This window comes from Haliotis rufescens, unplaced genomic scaffold (genome assembly GCF_023055435.1).
Source record: "Haliotis rufescens isolate VD_foot unplaced genomic scaffold, xgHalRufe1.0.p SCAF_15, whole genome shotgun sequence".
In the NCBI taxonomy this organism is placed as follows: Eukaryota; Metazoa; Mollusca; class Gastropoda; order Lepetellida; family Haliotidae; genus Haliotis; species Haliotis rufescens.
The window spans coordinates 15896924-15916910 of record NW_025963835.1 but is presented as its reverse complement, the minus strand read 5'-3'; the positions used below and the strand labels follow the sequence as shown (position 1 = coordinate 15916910).

General features: G+C 39.7%; 1 protein-coding gene across 1 annotated transcript; it reads left to right on the top strand.

Annotated features, from left to right (window-relative positions):
* Positions 1 to 315: 315 nt before the first annotated feature.
* On the top strand, positions 316 to 18261 carry LOC125380055 (antiviral innate immune response receptor RIG-I-like). The gene is made up of 16 exons (XM_048396193.1): positions 316 to 581; positions 2487 to 2630; positions 4319 to 4477; positions 5257 to 5442; positions 6385 to 6462; positions 6837 to 7004; positions 7563 to 7822; positions 8347 to 8534; positions 9276 to 9471; positions 10178 to 10352; positions 10754 to 10858; positions 11275 to 11447; positions 11647 to 11788; positions 12176 to 12415; positions 12520 to 12687; positions 16925 to 18261. Exons 1-16 carry the CDS (start codon positions 443 to 445, stop codon positions 17533 to 17535), a joined length of 3132 nt encoding a protein of 1043 aa, XP_048252150.1. The 5' UTR covers positions 316 to 442; the 3' UTR covers positions 17536 to 18261.
* The last annotated feature ends 1726 nt before the right edge of the window (positions 18262 to 19987 follow it).

Below are 19987 nucleotides of genomic sequence, written 5' to 3'. Positions count from 1 at the left end.
TGACCGCCACGGTCCCGACAATATCAAACCGCTACCGAACAATGTACCTTCATCGTAACCCTATTTAATGACCATGGTGTATTTTAAGATTCTTGGAAATCTACCAGGCGTTTAGGCGATACCGATTTTGTTCGAGTAACTGCTATCTTCAGCATTCTTCAAATGATGCTAAATTTCACAGTAGTTCATTGTAGATATCACTCTTGCCTGGGGCGTGTCAGCCGAGCGGGCCCACAGTGTAATTGTCCAATCACGCGACAGTATAACGGAATTCCCACAATGCTATAATTAGACCTCAACCTGGGCAGGCAGTTGACGTGGACCTATATTGAGAGAAGACGGCCACAGATACCCATGACAGCTACAGGAGTGCTTGTATCCGTAATGGAGGGTCCTATACTGATCATGTTGTCAGAAGATTAGGGGGTGATTCTGTTGTGGAATGGCGGAAGGAAGCGTGGATCCGTTGCATGGCAACAGTGCTGTCGACATCAAGTTCATGGTAGAGAATGTTTATCGTGATGCCATCATTCGGCAGGTTCGATGTGGATCTTTCATTGCACACATGTGTTTCCCTCAGAGTAAGTGTTTCTTTTTTCTTGTTGTTTTTATCTTAATAATGTAATTTGAAACTGACATGAGGACATTGAGTTATGTTAACGCCGCGGCGAAATACAATCCTACTTTCGGTTTCGTTTCACTGAAATTAAGTATTTAAAGACTGCCGACGTACATAGAAGTGTTGAACTATTTATCAGTCTTAGTGTTTGTTTGTTTGTTTGTGTGTGTGTGTGTGTGAGTGAGTGAGTGAGTGAGTGAGTGAGTGAGTGAGTGTCTTTCGGTTCGTGTCAAACCATCAACGTGATTATTGTGAACGTGCCCTTCCTGTTAACACGACGTCGTTGTGTTAGTGGCAATAGCACATTAAAAATAACTGTAGATAGTACTATTCTGTTACCAAGTGCAATGTTGCCTTTCCACTTTTCATATGAAGGCAGAACGACACATCTACTTGCAGAATAGCATGCATCAGAATTTGAAACGTTCACCTTGAATCCATAGATACAAGCTCGTCATTTTCAGATTGAAACAAATAAGGAACTTCCCACTAAAAGATAATGAAGATCTCATTTCTGATTCTACCACGAATTTGGGAAATACTCGATTCTTAGTGGTCAATCAGAGGTATTAAATGACAATAACGATCTGATTGAAACAGCCGATTTGATGACAACATCACCGCAGTTCTCCTTGCTCAGTCATTGTCGGTAGGCGTTTGTAAACAATTATATTTACAATTATAGGCAATACTGTGCACATCTGGAGTAGCTACAATATACAAAGTATGTATGGCGATACATTTTGTGAAGAAAACACGATAAATATAAAGTTTTGAGGACATCAAGTTTTAAATTTGGCGCTTTTCTACAGATGACGTCATATCTTATGCGTCACATTGACAATTTAAAATATACGTGCAGTGTCGAACAAAATATTACAAGTTTTGCTTGCTCTTCTTTAGGGATGCCCACTTCATGCTGGCTTACGAAGTTTATGGGCGACTGAAGCACATTGATTTGAAAAAAGCATATCATGCACTTATACTGTGCTACTAACGGTGTTTCCTGCATTGAAATAGACAACCAAAGACCCATGCCGCTTCACTCAATATCTTCCATAACACTAAAGAGTTTGCGTGTAATTTTGTCTTATCAGTAGGACGGAAAGAAATGTACTGCGTTTTGAAATGTAGAGCTGTGTTACCTGTTTATTGAACGGGACAATATTCTACATTTGAAAAAAGCGCTACGCGTTCGGTTCCAAATCATCTCCTAATTTAGTCATGAAGCAGCTAGACTCACAAATGTAAACAGCAAGTTGAAACAATTAAATGATGCCAATATATTACAAATACCCTTATTGAAAACGATCGTCCACGGAACAAAACAACGCCAACACATAATAGCATATGGTATAAAATACCAACAGAATATCTATAATATTCAATTTAGAAGTTTCTAATGTTAATTCAAAATCTGTACATGTATATATTCAAGCACGTGACAGTGATGTGTAATATTTTTAACAAACATAATTTGATTCTAGGCTCAAAACTTTGAAATAGGACGTATAGCGGTCGTCAATGGCAAGATAAACGCGAATCCGTTTACGTGCCCCCGTCGTATGGCAGGAGTACGTACTGCTGTGCTGCGTTTGACAACAAAAAACACTTACGTGTTTATGTAAATGTAGTGGTTGCTGCAAGTCCCCCCGGGCATACTGACACCTTTTCGCGAACACCTGGTGTCTTCGCTGTTTTTTCTGTTACGACCGAAGAAGTGTCTGTTTCTGGTTGAATCTGATGTTTTTCTTGAAAGTTCGAATTCCTCGACATATTATAATTTTCAACATTTTTGGATTTAAACGACGAAGAACATGTATAAAACCCCATGGCTACTTTTAATTTAATCTGTTATATGCGCCAGACAAGACAGAGAACATCAGAGCGATTTTATCCAAAGAAAACCACCATCAACAAATGAAAGCCACAGAACTCTTTCTGGACTACCTCAAAGATGGCAAAGAACCAAAGGACTATCTTCTCTTCGTCCAGCTGCTGGAGGAAAATGGTAAGCTTAAAGTTGTATGTTTCCATGTTTCAAATCCAACGTTTTATTGCATTAGCAAGGAAACACCACCTAATATAAGATAGCTTTGCGATGAATCGCAAAGGACAATGAAGAACGAATTGTGGTTTATTTCACGAAACAACACTGTTCTATCATGACGTGTTTCTGGAGATTCGAACATGCGCTTGCAACTTAATGACGTCGTATATTGGACTACGTTATTGTTGAGAGAGGAGTGTCTGGTGAGTTGTTCTGCATAGATGTAGCTGGGCAACGCAGATAAACGCGAAGGTCGAACGATCGCATCCAAAAGCGGGAGAGATATGACAATTGGTATTTGGAGACACGTTACAGGTAATCGACGTGAGGATTGTGAGAATATGCGGGAAATATCCACCTGTCCATAAAATGGACTTGTCCGACATTGCCGAGGTCGAATTCTATGGAGGAGTTATCATAATTATAAAAGAGGTAAACATTCTTAAAGCTTTACATTTTATCATCCAACTTAAAGAGGACGTACATAATGTTGATTTATCATATAAGAAATACTAGTAAACGGCTAATGGTCGTTGTTTTTATCATACGATAAACAACTCCCACTCGTCGTTTATTACTTAAATAATATTAGTGGGCACCTGTGGTTCAGTCATCACGGCAAATTGCTGTGCAGTTTCCCTCCCATGGATGTTATTTTCGTCGGTTCCAATCTCAGCTTCGTATCGTATCGCTCTGATTATGCCCCTCAGTTTGTTTAGGGGCCCGGTCCACCTGTGTGAAACGTGGTGATTACTTGGACTGCACCGCCTCAGGCGTTTCTCAGACACCATTACAACTTGCTGTGATGTAAATGAAATACTGTAAACACAATTCACTCACTATAATATCAATGGGCATTGCTGAAGAAATGACCGAGGTTAAGCTGTTCAACTTTCCGAAACAAGTTACGGGGGCGTCAGACACCTGGACTACGTTGTTTTTAGAAACGATCAATTCCACCGTGTAACGTATCGCCGTGTACTGCGATAAGTATCGTATCTCAACTTATCTGGATATATCGTGTTGCGTATCGAATCGACGACCATGAATATTGGTATACATGTGTACGCTGTGTTATATCGGACCAATCATGACGCGTTTCGTATCGCATCTGGTGGGCAATATTCATGATATCCGTCGTAAATCCATTCCAGAATAGGTATATCGCGATACGATAGGTAACCTCTAGATATTCTAATCATTTGAATTCCTTATGGTACATGATGTAACATTCCTTTAAATCTATTCGTTTCGTGAGTAAAGGTTGTAGATTTTGTAAAGTTCATTTATTTACTCTGTTCCATCCTAAGATCCATTTATTTAAAAAATACAAATTTAAGGGCTGAGTAATTTTTATTTTCAGTAATGGTTCAATCGCATGTGAGGGACCGACCATTCTGGTCGGGCCCTACGAGGTATATGAACAGGTACACGTCAGTCACTGTTGTTGTTTATCATTTCACACTGAATGTTAAAGATGAACGCCCAGGGCGATCGAGTGACTAGCAGACGCTTTAAAACACATGATACCTATGGGAGCGTCTGCTTGTCACTCGATCACCCTAGGTTAGAATCCCTTTGGCGAAGTTCCCCGTCAAGATGTGGTAGTATTTGATAAGTAATTAAATAAGAAATGTATATGTGTTTAGAGTATGACTCCATAGCCAAAGTGCTTAGAGGAGAGAGTACTCTTGATGGAGAAACTCACAAGGAGCAGCTTAGACTTATCCAGTTCTTCTCCGAGGACATCAGTAAAGAGATAGATTTCAACGTAATGTTTCCAAAACTCTTGGAGGATGATTGGTTGGGTAGGTATTCACTGACTTTTCCATGCAAATTGTGTGAGTAATAAATGCTGCCTGTGGGACGGGGTATGCTTGCCGTCTTGTATTTGTAATTTTCACAAATGTTTTGCCAATGGAACGGGCAGATAATCCAGATTAATTATTCGCTGGCGTTGACGTTTTATATTAAGTGACATCGAATGGGTTTATGTGTTCCGAGTTGAATGTAATGTTTTACTGGGAAGTTCCTTGACGTATTACCATTTTCATATTTACTGATATTTCGAAAGCAGAGGAACTGTGAACATCTTTTATAAAACCCTATGGCTACGTTTAATTTAATCTGTAATATGAGCTGGGCAAAACAGAGGAAATCCATAATCAACAAATGGAATCTACAAAAATCTTTCTAAGCCACCTGTCAATGTTTCACTGCATATAAGATGTATTCGATTTCGACCACATTAGGCATTGGCGTTTTTATTCACATTTCACTGAATGTTGAAGATTCTGTACGACCTTCGACCTTCTTCTTCCTATGGGATAAAGCTTCCATTTGTCACTCAAACGGCCTTGGTTTCAATCCCATTGGTGAATGGATCAGAACGAGAATCGGACATAATTTTGATATCCCAGTTATATGTGTGCCGTGTGTGAATGATGTTTCGGTAATATCATGTGTAAAGGATGCTTTAGCTTGTGAAAGCAGCGAATCAGTGAAAACGTTCAATTAGTGGTTGATGTATAACTGTAGCCAGTAACCAGAACACAGATGCTGTAGATTATCATCATCTATTATGTAGACGACGAAGACAGTCAATTGCTCCAAAGCTTGGCTAAAAACACTGGGAAGATCCCTGCTGCCAGGTGGCTGGTCCTGGTGGTTCTGCCTCGCCGGAAGGAGAACTGGTTCAAGCTGTTCCTCCAGCTGCTAGAGGACCACGGGTACCAGGAGCTGTTTGACTGGATCCATGGAGACTCAACTGAAGGTAGCCTGACCGAGTTTGCAGCTCAAATGGAAAAGCAGATACAGTTACATGCTAACCTCTGACAACGTTTGCAAAATTAGCTATTTAATTCACGTATATCAACAATCATTTTCTGATTCCCAGTTCTTAACGCCCTGACTTCATATTTGGCATTCGATAGTTGAGCTGTGATTATTATTCATTAGGGACTTTATTATTTTTGAAATAGGCAGGAACCTTGGTGGAAAAGTGTGTTCCTGTTGATTGATAATGATTCTCGTCAGTGCACCAGTCGGTCTTGTTTTTTATGATTTGTAGTTTCGTTACTCTGATAAACTCATAAACAGTGTGAATGCTAGTACATTACCCCGCAGTGTCGTAGATACACATGGTTTTCATTGTATTATGGAACGGTTAGCTCATGATCATGAAAAGTAGTATGTTCAGTACGTTCAAGTCGTATTAGGCCCTTAATCTACGGTTTTGTTTTGAGCTCGTAAACTTTAAGGAGTGTTTGGATTTGAAGAAATTATGTAAATATCCTATTAACTTTTCATATTTTTCGAATTCAGTCATATTTTAAAAATGATTTTTTTATTTATTTACTTTTTTTCATACACGTTCTAAAATACTTAGAAAAGCAGCTTGTGTCGGATAAAGTTGAACCATTCCATTGTTCCCCTGGACAAATTCATTTTATGACCCCTGTGGTCATACAGATCAGAGATAACTTTGGCAGATGTTATGTATATATGCAATGAATCAGTAAAAAAATCACAATCATGTTTAAACGATTTATAGACAGAAAATGTGGAAACTATGAGAGTTTAATTATAATTCGGCCATTTTACGCTTGTGCTCCAAATGAAATTAAAGGTATTTTATTAAGATGTAAAGATATAATATGTTTTTATCCAAAATGTCAATGCCTCGAGGTATTCATTTTCTTATGTTTTGTTACAGAAAGTCAAAATGAGGTCTACAGCGGCGATATGTCTGTAGACGAAGTTGATGGCACAGTTAGAATGAATGTAGTCACTGGTAAATGGTTACATGTAGCCCCTGAATATATCACATATATATCAAATTAATGTGCACAGTTTTGACCAATCAGTACCGACTACGGCGCCATGTAGGAATCAGTGTACGAGCACACTTTCGACTCTACAATGTATAACAGACCCCCTCTCATATGGTCGCACTTAAAGAGAGACCATACTCCATGATCTGTCACTCATTTCCAGCATAGACGTCGGCTACATAGCCCATGTGCGAAACTTATTTTGTAATTCGGTTACTTATTAATTGTTAGACCATTATACATCATGTATAATGAGTTGGCAGACTTAAAATGTTTACAATGCATTCAAAGTCAGAATAGATATGTGATGTGCTATTTCCCTACCTCACAACAGCTTCTGGCGATGGATATAGTGACAGTGGCGTTAATGACCCGGCCCCAGAAAATAACCTCAGCATCCCTGGATCAGGCGGGAATATGAACATTAACGTATATGACAGGTTGAAAAGTGCTTACAGTGATCCCGAGAGCGTCAACAAGTGGAGGGAGTCTTCAATGAAAAGTGCGTCATATCATTTTAATTGAAAGTAACTATCTTATGAAAACTGAAATTGTACACAACGTCATGATGTGAACTACATGCAGTATATGGTTGTTTAAAAGAAGAATTCCCAATGTATTTATTGAACATCTTTCACATAAAATTTCGAATGTGTGACATTTTATATTTTCAAAGAAACTGACACTGTTGGATATTATATAACTCAAGTTTAGTGGTTGATATTGAATCTGCTATTAAGTATCTCAAAATAATATATACCAATGTTCTAAAATTATTATACAGTAACTATAGACCCATGGTCGCATGGGATGCATGTACTTATTCAGGATAGGAACCCTTTATCAGCAGTTCTTTAGACATGCACGTATCGTATAATCGTGGGTTCGAATCCCAGATTTCAGGATTCTTGGTTTGTCAGCATCATACCCATGCAATGACCTGCAGTAGACTCGCCCCCTGTTGCAAAATCCACTCACACATTAAGCTGGCGTGCATTCACATGACCGTACAAAGCGGCGATAAAGCAAAACAACATTCACTATTCACTGTGTATTGTAGCTCAGCCAGATCGGCATGATATCCGTGACGACGTGAGCACAGGGACTGGTTCAAGCTGCGAAGACAATACACTTTTGGAGTTCGATATAGATGAATTAAGTATGACTCCCGAAATGTTGGCTGCACGCGACAAGATTCAGAGCCTTGAGAACAGACCCTACCAGGATGAGTTGGTGAGGGCAGCTGCCGGCGGGGACAGCGTTATCATCGTAGCACCCACTGGCTGCGGCAAGACGGTGGTGGCCTTGAGAATAATGCAGGTAGGGTGTCTGTGTAAAATGCCTACATAATTTCCCTCATAATGATATCTCATTTTACATACCTTGATATATGAATTATTTGTTTTACTGATGAAACTTGACATCCATTATCCCCCGGGTGGGGTATCAAGGTACCAAGGGGCACGAGACCCTCTGTTTTAGAGGTGGGCTGCATTTGAAATATTTATCTCAATCTCTAAAGGTTGGTACTAAACCGAGAGAGCATATTTATGATGATAGACATCATGAGGGTTCAAACAATATACGGAAGGTTTGATGGGTTGCTTTCGTTTTGTGAATAATATAGACACCGTTCTGTTGAAGAAAGGCTTAAAACATACATATTCAGTTTCATGGTTGTTCATTGTCATATATTTTGCATATGTACAAGGACGTGCAAATTTATTTGAAATTCAAATATCCCTGAAGACATTTCTTGTCTTTTCTTTATGTTCCTTCCTATGTGGAACCGGAGTATTGTGTATCCCATGTTTTATTCTCTCATATGCTCTGCGTTATTGCAGGAACATCTAACTAAAATGAAAGGAAAAGGGTTGCCCAGCAAAATTGCATTTTTCGCCAATGAGGTGACCTTAGTAGACCAGCAGCATGAGTTATGCCAAGGTCATCTTGATTCCAAGTACAAAACTACGAAGATTGTTGGGGAAACAAAATACACGAGTGCGGTCACCACCAAGGAGCTGTTAGCGCAGTAGGTATCTCTCATTGGTCTTTGATGTGATGGGTTCGAAGCCCAGATTCATTCTGAATATGATCCCTTGTCAGCTCCTTATCAGTTCTCATAATAAGTGACATAAGTAAATATATCACAAGTACACGTGGTTACCTACGATTTCAACTAATATATTGTGTAGTTTTAGTGACGCTATTCAGATCTGGAATTGAGATTTTGAGAAATATTTTGGATTGATCTCTTGGTATATATGAAGTAGAGTTCTAAAAATAGTTTATATACCACTGATAGATCGAGCTCTTAATATAGATGTGGTTTACTTACATCTTAGATAGATGCCGCGGAATGTGCTATCTAAATAAAGCTTTTAAGGTCGATGGAGTTCTAAAACCATTGGAAGTGAATGTAAAGTTTTAGTTATATTTAGTAGTTTGATTGACAAAGATGCGGATGATTGAGCTCATATAAAACTTGCGCTGCTTAACCGTCTCTAACGGACGTGTATCAGTACAGTGGTTTGATCGTCAAGTTTAGGAGATAACGCTCTTGGTTAATCTAAGATTAGATCATAGACTGTTGCCTGGGACGTCGTTACCACAATAGATTGAGCTTATGTCATCCTTAATAGTCGGAAAGCGTTCATATTTCTACATTTTCCCAGAATATACATGTAGGTAACATATACTATTCGTCTCACGTGATAATAATAATGTCGAAATACCCTCGCCAGAAACTATTCACCTTGTATCTTCTTTGTAGAAGTGACCTGCTTGTTATGACGCCGCAGATCATCGTTGATGCCCTGGAGAACAAGACCCTGGAATCTCTCTGTGTCTTCAGCCTCATCATCTTCGACGAGTGTCATCACATCCGTGAGAAACACCCAACAAACAAAATAATGATTCATTACATGGGAATGAAACAGTCCTCTGACACAAATATGAAGCTACCACAGGTAATTCATCTTATTAATAATATTTTTAGATTGTATGAGTGTTTGGGTTCGATTCCCCACATGGGTTCAGTGAGTTTCGTTAGTGGCCCCCGCAGTGCCATATCTGGAATATTGAAGTAGCAGTATTAATAATTTTTGTCACTTAATTAAGACGCCGTATTTTGGCTGTGCAAATTTGCCTCCCTTAGGCTTGCAGTTAACCTATGATCGTGGATTCGAATTCTGATTCCCACAATATGTTTCTACGTTAGTGGTAAAACCAGCATCACTTTTGGCTTTCCTCCCACATCAAGCTGTTCAAGGCAGTGTTGAAGCAACGCACTTATGTCCAATCTGTTGAAAATACAATATCAAGTTGATGACATCCGGTGGGAATCCCCGTGCTATCGAATAAATCATTTGTGCATCATGACACAACGAGAATAAAGTGTCGACTGACACTTTTCGGAAATGTATGGATGAAATGTTAGTCGCGTTTTAGATTCAACAAATTGGAAATTGGAAAAAACATGATGCTGAAAGCAGTTATCCCAGCTGCTGAGATCGGTGCCGTTGCACAAAACAACCATAGACTGTCTATGTTAAGGTATGCTAAGATCACTGTTTGCAACGGCACCCTGGACAGCATCTGTCCTCCGTCGACATGAACGTTTCCTAAGGCATAAGTGATATTTGGTCCAAAAGAAAGCTCTCCTTATTCCTGCAGGTCGTGGGCCTCACAGCATCGGTCGGGGTGGGGAAGATGAAGGAGGGTGATGGAGCTAAAGGAGCTCTGGCACACATCATACATCTGTGTGCAAACATGGATGCCAAGGGAGGGATCGTTACTGTTCGAGAACATAAAGACAGTCTTGCAGAGTATGCGAATCATGTGGAGAGTGGTATGACCCTTTCAAGTGACATATTGAATATTACGAACAACGGATGAGGTTAGTCAAGGATGAACGCAGTTGAAATAGATGTTTCAGAATCCGGAATCCAACCGATAAGGTGGTTTTCATATATTTTGGTAGATATTAATGGTAAAGTTGAATACCTAATGTTCATGTGTCAAGTTCTCATACCACCCAGGGGCGGTCGGCTTGCCTAGTGGTTAAAGCATTCGCTCGTCACGCCGAAGACCCGGGTTCGATTCCCAACATGGGTACGATGTGTGAAGCCCATTTCTGGTGTCACCCGCCGGGATATTGCTGGAATAGTGCTAAAAGCGGCGTAAAACCACTCACTCACTCACTCTCATACCACCTTTCATATTGTCGATTTATTATTCTTTCTCTTTCAGCGATTGAAATGGCAAAGGAAAGGACATCTGACCAATTTAAAGACTGCATAGTTGCGAAAATCATGGGACCCATTGAGGAAAGAATTATAGAAGAACACGGCAAATGTAAGCCTGTATAAACATTCTTATTTCTATCACACCCATTGCTCAATGAGGGCACAATCGTGTTTCTTGGCAGCAAATGACATTGAATGATCGAACTACTCCATATACCACTTGTAACTTGCTCTACTGTGTTTGGTAACGATTATAACACAAAGTTCAAGGAAGTTTCCAAATAACAATTTTTGAATGTCATTATAATCGTTTTTTCAAAGGGGGTATCATGGATTATTGTCAAGAAATAATGTCTCCCGTGCTTCTTGATCCAAGCCGTGGATGGTGGAGTACTTTTGAAAGCATTGGCTCGGATTACACTCCCACTTTACAATGTGTAAAGGCGAGTGTGCCCCCCGTCTAAAACCATGTTGTAGAATCAAATCTTTGTTACATTAACGTCACGCACTTTTCTGTTGCATTAGCGACTGATAAACTGAATCACATCAAGAACATAGCCAAGGAGGTAATCCCGTGCCTGGCGAAGGGAACATGCTGGTACACACAGTGGCTCGGCAAGCTGTACAGTGACAAGTTCCTCAGGATAAAGGATCCGACGCTTAGAAGGTTCTTCTTGACGTGTGTAAAACACCTCAGTGTAAGTACAAATGTCATGTAAGCATGTTATTGGACATTTTTGCAACCATACGTAAACTGATGAGAAGCCTATTTTTTTTTTTTTGTACATTGTTTATGTTCATTTACACCTTTTTTTCATAATATACCTGTAAAGACATGAAAAAAATGGCATAACCAGCTGTTTGTTGGTACTCGAATAAATGACTAAATGTTCGCAGGTCTATAACAAAGCACTGACCCTCAACGTGGATTGCCGTGCACACGATGCCATTAACTATGTTGTGACTCAAATGAGCACCATATATCCTGCGAGGCAGTTTAGAACATCCACTGACGATTGGCTCTTCTCGCTGTATACTGGTAACTACATGCGTGTTGAGAACAATAAAATGATATGGACACTTCTGGCTTGTTTAAATAAACATATATTCTTAAAAGACAATAGAATTGTGATTGACTTCCACAACCCAGATGCCCCATTCTTGTGTATACGTATGTGTTAAATATTTTACATCAAAGACCTGCACCACGCCGGGCTGATACGCCGTGGTGTATCTGAAATATTGTTCAAAGCGACGTTCCCATGTATCAGACACCGATCAAAGTTGAACTTCTAATGTAATGACATGTTGAAGACTCGGTCTTACAGTCGTAGCGTTAAGATCGCTTTGTGAAACATACATGTACGCTTTACTTTTACCGGACCTTGCTCCATTAACTTTACCATAACATTAAATCTGTGTGCAGATAACCGTGAGAAGCTAAAAGCCGAATCTGCACCTGATAGTAACGTGAACCCTAAGCTGATAGTGCTTAGATCCCTCATGGTGGATCAGATCAAGAAGAAGAAGGACTCTAGAATCCTTGTCCTTGTGAAAACGCGTGACCTAGCACGAGCACTAGTGCAATGGATGTTGGAAGATCCTGGAATGAGAAAGTTGTCTCCCGTTGTTGTCACTGGATGTGGAGCCACAACGGACCAAGGAGGTATAACAAGTAAATTCGTTGATCAGATGAAGTGCTTTGTAAATTAAAAGAGTGTATGTTTGTGTATCTGTATTGTATACGAATATAAATCGTTTTGTTCCCAGGCATGACACGCAATCAGCAGTTGGAGGCTGTGAGGAATTTCAAGTGGGGCACGAGTCGTATTGCAGTAGCTACATCAGTGGCAGAGGAGGGGATGGATGTTGCAAAGTGTAGCAGGGTCATCAGATACGAGTATGTGTCAAACGAGATAGGAATGATACAGGCAAGAGGTAAGTTCCGTTTTCTGTACATATCATAACAATGTTTCTTTCTTAGATCAAGAGGGGGCACGGGTGGCCCAGTCGTCTAAGGCGCCGCGATTCGCTGTGCAGAGTTGCGTCCCTTGGGCACGCCAGAAACCTATGATTGTGGGTTCGAATCCCGGTTCGCCCCGATTATGTTTCTAGGTTTGTCAGCACCATACCCGTGCTCGTGGGTTTCACCGAAGTGGTAAACGTCTGCGACCTGCATCACTTCGGGCTTTCCTCCCACATTATTCTGGTTGATAGTCACATTTGCTTTACTTGATCATGAGTCGGAGTCAGAAAGTAAAATTTGGTGCAGAATTGTAGTATTATTTAACTTAAAACGATGTAGTTTTTATTCTGGTAATTGTGTAATTTTTAAAAGCACATTCACATATACATGTTCAAGATTGGATGAATCATTTTGAAAACTTATTTCAAGTAGTGAATGTATTGAATTTGCCGAATTGTTTTCCTTCGTTGATGACTTTGTTGTCTCGCTTAGTGAACAGTTAACAGCACACACCGTTGAAAGTGTGTTAGACAAGGACATTGTTTTATATGAAATCGATTAAGCAATTGAATGTATGGAATTTTCAAAGGCATCCGGGGCTGATGGAATACCAATTGAATTCTTTAAATATGCTCCTCCTGTTTGCATTGGGATGTTACTAAAATGATATAACACAATACTGCCGACATATATTTACCCCTACCAATGGCCCTATTGTGCTAATTCTTCCCGTGTTTAAGAAAGGTAAGACTGATATGCCTTCAATTACGGACCAATTACATTTGTGGATGTTGTGGGTAAGATACTTGCAACGATCATTTGCAAAAGACTAATTTTATGGTTCAATCAAGAAAACGTTATTGATTGAGAACATGCGGTTTTCGAAAGGGATTTCAGACTGTTGATAACATTTTCAGTATTGATTCTATTTTAAATGAATGCCTGTCCCTGAAGAGAGGTAGAATGCTTACTGCGTTTTTGGCTGAAAAGCTGCGGTCGATTCTGTTCATCGAAATGGGGTGTTATTTAAACTTTGGATTGATATATATGTGTGTGTGTGTGTGTGTGTGTGTGTGTGTGTGTGTGTGTGTGTGTGTGTGTGCGCGTGCGTGCGTGTGTATGTGTGTGTGTGTGTATGTGTGAAGGCAGAGGATTTAGACTGACCTCACTACCAGATGACATTTCTCACGTATGTCACTCTGGGGTAACATGGGGATGCCAATAATTTTTGTTTTGTATTTATAGAATTGATGTCCTAGACGTTTTAGAGTATGATGGCCCGCAAGGCGTAACCCTGGGATTTGGGGAAATCTTCATTCAATTATTTGCTGATGACATTGTCTCATGGATATAATTCATGTTGTGTTCCAAAACTGCCTAAATACATTCAAGCATCTTGTGATAAATGGAAGATAACAATTGATACTTAAAGAAGTAAAGTAACAATTTGCCGAAATGGCGGTAAACCATGAAATTATGAACAGTTTGAAGTAGAGAACTTAAACCTTACACCTTTGGGTGTTCAATTATCTTCATCGGGATCGTGGCTTTTAACTCACAGACTTTTAGCATATCACGCATTGAATATAGTTCAGATGTTACAGCAATCTTTGGGTAAATTACCTACTCTCCCAGATGATATTTGTTTTCACATATTGTATGCAAAGGTTTTACCTGTTATGACTTTCGGTGCTGATATATGGAGATTTCAAGATTTCACAGATATAGACAATAGCTCCTGCAAACTTGTCTTATCTCTCAAAAGAACTACTATCTTAAAAGCATCTCATCCGCTATATCATATGTTCTAACAAGTGGTTATATCGGGAAGAGTGTGTTCATGGCTTGTTCAGCCATCACTGCAAAGCTTTGTTTTCCATATAAGTTATACGTGGTATCTTGAATCCAAGGTATTCTCTTAAAAAAACAGAAACTTGACACAGACGTAAAACATCTTTTCTCAAAATATCCTAAATCAATAAATGAAATGTGATTACAATTAGTCAAACAGAAGGATGATGGTTCCATAATTCACGGAAACACATAGAAACCACATAAACGTAGCGTTTGGGGATCAATTATACAAATTTATCCAAACGCAACCGGCTGAAAAAAACGTGCAGCACAGGATCCTTCGTTTATGCATGGGGTATAAAAAAACACATCAACGGGCATTCATACAGACTTCATAACGACAGTAAACGCGGTGACAGAATGCCAAGACTGATAACAGCTCAACGTCACAACGCCATTGCCAGATTACAAGCTGGAGCAACTTAGCAAGATGTGGCCAGGCACCTTGGCGTATCCCGACGGGCAATCTCCGAATTATGGACCCGGTGCAACAACACCTACATAGTTGGTTACGGTGACCAAGGGTGACAATGCCAGCACAAGATCGATACATCCGGCTGCGAATGAGAACACCAATGAGAACACACAACCACAGCAACGTCTACAACCACACAGATCCCTGGGCTTTGCAGAATTTCAGATCAAACAGTACACAACAGATTGAGGGAGGCCGGACTCTTTGCATGAAGACCTGTTCGACGTCATGTATTGGCCCCACGTCATCTGGCAGACGGTCTGCATCGGTGTCAACAGAGGGTGAGATGGGCACGTGCAAGATGGAGAAATGTGCGGGATGAGTCCCGTTTTCTACTCACACGTGCTTATGGGCGCACACGTGTCTACAGACGTCGGGGTGAACGTTACGCCCGCAACTGTGTGCAGCGGGTTGTCCCATTTGGCGGCGGGAGTGTCATGGTATGATCCGGAATTCATCACGGTGGTAGGACCCCTCTCGTGCATGTGACAGGTACATTGACAGGCGTGCGTTACAGAGCATTGATCCTACAGCCTTACGTTCTGCCTCACTTCAACGTCCACGGTGGGCAAGAAAATGCTTGACCGCTTATTGAACGTGTTTTTACAACACAACAACATCCAGACATTACCTTGGCCAGCGCGGTCACCAGATTTGTCTCTGATTGAGCATCTATGAGACGAGTTGGATCGACGCGTGCACAGAAGGAGTCCACCACCCCAAACACTTCCGACGCTTCTTGTGGCACTTCAGCATGAATGACAGCACATTCCACAGCATGTTATTCACAACTTGATTGCATCTATGGGTCGTCGGTGTCAAGCGGTAATTGATGCCCGTGGTGGTCACTACCGAAACTGACATTTCCTGTACCCCTGTGACATAAACTCTATTGTGTACGTACGTCTGTCTGTGCGACACGAATAATGTTTTGAACAGTGTGTACATTGATCCTCAAACGGTTTTTCAATTATGGTTTCTGTGTCCTATTTTCAAACATAGTTTTTATCTTAAATTTTGAAAGACTATGTCAAGTTATTGTTTTTTTAAGAGTATATCTATCCAAAAGGGGACAACACAACATGTTAATCATGTCACATACTCTCTTAAAATCTAAGAAAGCGCAGTAAAAATTCACTCCGACCAGTGTTTGAAATATAAAAAGGTTTGGCGCCCATCAAGACCCGCATACTTTAGAAGCTGCAGGACATGCTCATACTCCTAAACATACAGCTTATTGAGACAAATAAATCGACATGTAAATTTAGTGCAGGACATAAGTACCCATATAAATTTAAAACTACGGGCTCGACACGAGAGATCTACCTGTCACGTGCCAATGGGCAGGCACTTATTTCGATCACTGCCTACGAATGATGTGTTTTTGAATAATAGCTTCTAATTGATGAGATTAAGTATCTGTTAAAGACTTTTGTTCCCTAAAATACGCGCACCCTGGTTTTCCTCAATAATATCAGAATTCTACATTGTTTGCATAGAAGTAAATATTTTTCGTATTGTATTCAGTAGTGAAATACCCCAGTGTACGTAGCAGCCAGGTTCATTGTTGTTCTTTGTCGTATGTAACGGTACAATAATAACACTACACCAAGCATGTTGAACATGGACTTTATGTAATATTTGTGTAAACAACAAAGCGAGGTGTGATGAAGTTGATCCTTAATATTGATAAGATCCATGCCAGTAATTTTGGGTTTCACAAAAGTGGTACACGTCGAACGCCTTCATCACTTTGGGCTTTCGTCTATTAAAAGCTTATATGCACACAAACATAAACATTGCTTTCCGGAAATATGTAAGTTATTTTCAAAGCTACGCTCATTCAAAGTCCCAAACACACTTCTTTTATTCCTCCACAGGAAGAGCATCACGTGTTCCAGATGGAACATACGTCACACTCACCAGCAAAGACGACGTTGCAAAGAAGGAACAGAGCAACATGCGTCTGGAATCGGTCATGAATGAAGCAGTGAATATTCTACAGAAACAAATTCAGGAAGATCCGGTAGCATTTGGTGAACAAATTGAAATGTTCCAGAAAGAGGACAAGGTGTCCAGGGAAACAGAAAGAATCAAAGAAGCAAAGCAGCCTTTCACTGACGAGGTATATAGCCTTCATTGTTATAAATGCGATGTATTTGCCTTCTTGTCAAGCGATATCAGAGTGGTTGCAAATTCCCATCGCCTTGTTATAACTCCAAATGTCTGGAAGTTAGTTGACGAACAGACACCTGAAGGAAAGGATGTATTTGATCATGTGAAGAAAGTTAGTGCTGTTTATTGTAAACGATGTAAAGCTAGATGGGGCAGTGGTGTGATGTACAAGGAGGCCAAGTTTGTATGTATATCGATCAACAACTTCATGACGTACAATTCCAGCAAAATATCCTATCGCTTTAAAAAATGGAGAAAAGTCCATTTCAAGTGTCCCGACTTAACGGATGAGGATGTTACGCAATACAAACCCTAGATGGGAGGTTAATTTGGAAGGGTGATGCAGGATGAATTTGTTATTTCATCATGACAGAGTGTTTCATAATTGAAAGAAACTTTCTTTTCTATTTTCAACTTCCTGTCGCAAAAGACCTGGGTACTAGCCTAAAGCTATGTCAGATACATTTTTGTTCCATTAAAAAGGGCAGAATTTGCATTACATTATTTCCAAATATGCGATGAACTCGGAACCCGGGGGTTCATGTGTAGAAATATCCGTTGTTCAGGAGTAGTATAGTACTAAAGTGATAATAACTCTCATAGGACCTCATCTTTATTCCATTTAACACTACAATGACAAGTTAAAATGTGTATATCATTGACAATAGAGTATGTGATGACAATTGACTATTAGTTGTGTCAGTGGTATTTTTTATTATGGGTTAATTACATCTAACCACTGTTCTATGTTTTTTTACAGTTTTGTTACATCATATGATTTTAAACAATAGTTAAGCTATTTGTAAAGTGTATACGTAGACGTTTCCAGGCAAACTTTATCATGTGTACTTCATTACAATGTCTTAATGAGTGGTTATTTACATTTTGTTTGCACTTTATGTAATGTAAGTGCTATTCGGTTGGAAGGAGTGCTTTTAAGTGATGATTTCGTGGACTAGATATACATTGTCTTTTATAGGGTTCGCCCTTGCTTGAACGTTTTTTATAGATGGGTTTCAAATATAAATCTTCTTTGAAAATATATTCTCTTTTTTTTTTATATGAGATATATTAGTCAGGCCATTGAGGTATATGTATGTTAATGCTATGAGTGAGGTTCTGTTAAACTTCCGGCATTAAAAGTGTACACTTAAAATTTGATTTGTCCAAAACTTTAAAACCGTTATCAAAACGTTACTAGGCTGAAAACAGTAGCTGAAACTCTGCAACCTAAAGTTCAAAACACAACTATTATTTCCGTATAAAACGACAACAATCAAACATGAGTATATACTTTGTTTTGCCCAGCAGTTTATGGGGGTAATTTTACATCTCTTGTAACGGTAATTCAGTATAAGACTTGATATAGATCTAGATATTCAGTATTTCTGAAGTTTAAAAAGATATGAACTCGAATTGTTCCAATACTTGCTAAATTCGCCTGTAGTCAGGTTTACTGGAGGAAATTACATTATCAACTGCAGCAAGCGGACTTGAAATATGCTGTTTTGCAACACAAAACAGACCACGCGATTAAAAACTAATGTCACATATTTCACATACCGAGTTGATCTATTATATATCTATTCATACGACTTCTCTGTTATCAGAAAGTTAATGTCATAAGGGAGTGAATTATATGTTTTTTCAGTCACCGGGAACGGTATATCAGATATTCGAGTAGATCTATCTTTTAAACCAACATTTTGTTATCAATGTGTTACTGCGATACTGTGTACGAGAGTGAGTGAATATAGTTTTTCGCTGCTTTTAGCAGTAGTCCAGCAATATCACGACGGGGGACACTAGAAACGGGCTTCCCACATTGTACCAATCAGGGGAATCGAACCCGGGTCTTTGATGTGACCATCGAACGCTTTAACAAGTAGGCTTCCCCCACCGCCCACTGTTATACAATTTCCGTACCTTTAGAAATACCTTAACTTATGGTCCAGTGGTCTTAGGCGCCGCAATTCGCTGTGCAGAGTCGCGCTACCTTGACACTCACCGTTGGTTCGAAACCCAGATTTTCACTGATCTTTCTTTGGTTCAGTAGGACCTATGTCTGTGTTCGTGGGTTTCACCAGAGTGGTACACATCAAAGATATACAACACTTTTGGATTTCCTCCTGCATCAAGCTGCCACGTAAGCCGTGATTTAACTGAAATACTGTTTAAGGAGGTGCTAAACTGAACACACTTTCCTAACACGATACCACAAAAGATGCTTTTAAAATATTTATTTATACAATTATAACGTTATTGATGTGTGATTGTGAAGTATGAGGATTTAGAGAAGCAGATGGTTGAAAAGTGTACACTGAGTTGGACAGTCGCGCCATAAGGTATGAAATATGGACGTTTCTTCCATGTCCAAATAACATCAACAAGTGTGCAAAAAACTCCAAACTATTTGTCTCTGTGTAAAAGTCTGTCTTATCGTCTTAATTCTGTCAGCTTCATGGCCGTGCCTGTGCTTTTCAAGAAAGTGGTAGATCTTCGTCCCTTTGGACTCTCCTCCGATATGCCGTCGACACACCACGATATAGCTGAAATACTGTTCCCATTCACCCTCTCACCCATCAACTATCGCATAATGTCTACAAAGAGATCCATGTGTTTGCCTCAAACATAAATCGTTTCCGCTGATGAGTGTAACAAGAGTTGCACTGTTCCTGATATCATTACCAAGTAAGCATTAACTATAACGAACGTCACATCACTTGTAATTCTATGAAAGCTTAGTTAAGATATGGAGTGTCTAGATT

Excerpts from the sequence above, each read along its gene's own strand:
- LOC125380055 (XM_048396193.1), top strand. The coding sequence starts at position 443 with ATGGCGGAAGGAAGCGTGGATCCGTTGCATGGCAACAGTGCTGTCGAC. Across the intron at positions 582-2,486 it reads ACACATGTGTTTCCCTCAGA|ACAAGACAGAGAACATCAGA; the intron begins GTAAGTGTTTCT and ends TATATGCGCCAG. Across the intron at positions 8,535-9,275 it reads ACCAAGGAGCTGTTAGCGCA|AAGTGACCTGCTTGTTATGA; the intron begins GTAGGTATCTCT and ends TCTTCTTTGTAG.